At 37.0% G+C, this 2,578-nt stretch overlaps 1 protein-coding gene across 1 annotated transcript; it reads right to left on the bottom strand.

The window, feature by feature from the left end:
* Window positions 1-654: 654 nt before the first annotated feature.
* LOC137818928 (zinc finger protein ZAT9) lies at window positions 655-2,177 on the bottom strand. Its single transcript, XM_068622591.2, has one exon. The coding sequence runs from the start codon at window positions 2,150-2,152 to the stop codon at window positions 692-694; it is 1,461 nt and encodes a 486-aa protein (XP_068478692.1). The 5' UTR covers window positions 2,153-2,177; the 3' UTR covers window positions 655-691.
* Window positions 2,178-2,578: the final 401 nt, after the last annotated feature.

Below are 2,578 nucleotides of genomic sequence, written 5' to 3'. Positions count from 1 at the left end.
TAAATCTTTAAAAAATTTGTATCACAGAAAACGCTTGGGCCAAATAAACCATATATATAGGTTAACTCGAGGATGAGACAAGTTTGTAAGAGGAAAAACAAAATCACGGGAACACGTAAAAATCAAAGTCATGCAGATTATGTATAACTGCATAAATTTCTATATGATAAAATAGTTAAAACCACAAGAATAAATTTCTATACCATAAAATAATTTCTATTGAACAAATATTTTAATATGTACAAGACTTAGTATTTTCTCATGAATCTAGTAATTAGAGCCAAGAGTAAACTAATAACAAAAAAAAAAAATCTTTTGAGAAACAAATCAAACATAAAAAGAACAAGATGCTTTGTAAATATGAATCTTTTAATTTACTTTATTCAGAATAATTAATTGATATGAAAAAATAACTTTACAAAAGATATAAAAAGTGGAAAATTATATATGATAAACTAACAATTTTAAGTGAGATAAGTACTTACATTTTGTTTCTGTGTGTTTATGAAATAAGGAAGAAAAGATAACTTTAAAGTGTGTTTGAATTGTAGTTAAAAAACTGAGATTAAAAATATAAGTATCAAACATGTTATGACAATGTTTAATAAAAATTGAAAATCAATTTAAAAGTTTCAACTGAAATCCAAACACACTTTAGTTATATTATCAAAAAGCTTTGTCATAAGTATTATCAGGAGTTATCAGTTGTTACGTCAGTAACAGCTGAACCGATTCCCACCTGCAACCATGGCGAAGAACTGCCTCCAATGTTCATGTCCTTTAGCTCACTTAGTTTGGCCAACTTGATCTTATGATCAGCTTCGTTATCCAAATTTTGCATTGAGTTGTTAGTGTTTTTGTCCTCATCGTTGTTGTCAATATCAACATTGTTGTTATTGTGATGGAGACTTTGACACTGGCTATTGTTATCATCTTTAACATCCTTTGATGTAACCCAAGGCTGCAAGTAAATTTCTGTGGAAACATTCCTTCTTGCAAGGTCATTGGAAGGTGCAGGAAGGTTAAGGTCTAACTTGAGATCAAGAGGCTCAGAAGAGGTGTCAAACTTGGGTATTTGATCCAAATGGTCGTGAAATTGTTGAAATCTTGTTAATGTGGAGGTGTCAGGTGCATTTGATGTGATCCAATGACACCTTTTGTGTCCCCCAAGGGCTTGTCCTGAAGAGAAACTTCTGTGGCAAATGGAACATTCATGCACTTTGGATTTCCTTTTGGAGGAAGAGGCCAATGTGGGGTTGGAGCCATGGTCGAATTGGAGGGTGGAGTTTGATTTTGTAGCAAAGAGTTCTTCATGTGTGATTACATCATCATCGGTGATGAGATTGTCATCAAGGTTGTCTAGTCTTGCAGCAAAACAACCCTTAACCTTTTTGTGGCTTGCTCTATGGCCACCCAATGCTTGGTGGGAATTGAAAACCTTCTTGCATGCTTTGCATTCAAACAAACCCTTGGAAATCCCTTTGGCCTTGTTATCAACAAGGTTGTTCATGGTGTGAATATTGTTGTTGTTATTAACTTTGTACGACAATGGAGCAATGAAATTCATGGGATTTCTTCGTTGTTCTTCCTCCTTGCTAGCGGATGCACATGATTCTTCAGGCTCAGCAGCAAGAGGATCTACAATGGCATTGGACAACATCATTAAACAATTTGCTAGGTCTTCTTCCTCGCTTGATGGGCAATTGTAATTGAAGCTACCAACCTTAGTTCTCAGAGACCTTTTCCTTTTAGACCACCCACATCCTCTCCGGTCGCTGCCGATGCCACCGTCATCCGCATCAGAGCCCGGAGAGGAGACAAAGGAGTCAGCATCCTCGGAGGTGCATTTTCCATGTTCAAGGAAAGATTTCCAAGACAAAAACTCCTTGCCACAATTCTCACATACCCTACAACTCTTTAGTCTATTAGGATTTGTCCTTAAAGCATACATGCGTTTGTTGCTTGGTGGAACATTGCCACCCAACCTATCTTCCCAATCACTTGCTTGATCATCATCATCCATGTGACCACCTTCATCTCCTATGCCATGAGCCCTCATGTGTCCTCCCAAAGCTCTTCCACAACCAAAACCTTTCTTGCAAATTTTACAAAAGTGCTTGAAGTTTGATTGTTGATCCAATATCAAAGCCATAAAATTCCAAGAGTGGTTGGGTTGAAACTTGAAATGTAAAAAAAAAAAAAAAAAAAAAGAAGAAAGGGGAGGGAGAGGAGAGAAAGAGACAGATAGATGAGAAGAGGAAGTGAGTTAATATTTAAACATGGGTGGAGTTTGTTGTTGTAGTGATAGTTGTTAAGGGGTTGTACGGTGAAAATTAAGGGCTAGTAGCCCTAGTTTTTAGTTAGAGTATTTGTGGATGAGAGAGAGAAATGCATGAGTTCTTTTACAGCAAGAGAGTGTGGTGACAAGTGGAAGAAGGTGAGAGGGTGAGACTTTTTCTACGACTTTGTGGTAGTGGCGCCGCCTGCCAAAGGTACCAAGGGAGGTCCGTGTAGTGTGAGAGATAGAGAGAGAAAAACAGTGTGTGCTTGTCTCTCATTTTTTGTTTTGTTATTATGT

Source organism: Phaseolus vulgaris, chromosome 10 (assembly GCF_051622355.1).
Source record: "Phaseolus vulgaris cultivar YP4 chromosome 10, ASM5162235v1, whole genome shotgun sequence".
Classification (NCBI taxonomy): domain Eukaryota; kingdom Viridiplantae; phylum Streptophyta; class Magnoliopsida; order Fabales; family Fabaceae; genus Phaseolus; species Phaseolus vulgaris.
This window is presented reverse-complemented; position numbering and strand designations above follow the sequence as displayed.

Bases quoted from the DNA above. Each gene is read 5' to 3' on its own strand.
- LOC137818928 (XM_068622591.2), bottom strand. From the start codon at position 2,152: ATGGCTTTGATATTGGATCAACAATCAAACTTCAAGCACTTTTGTAAA.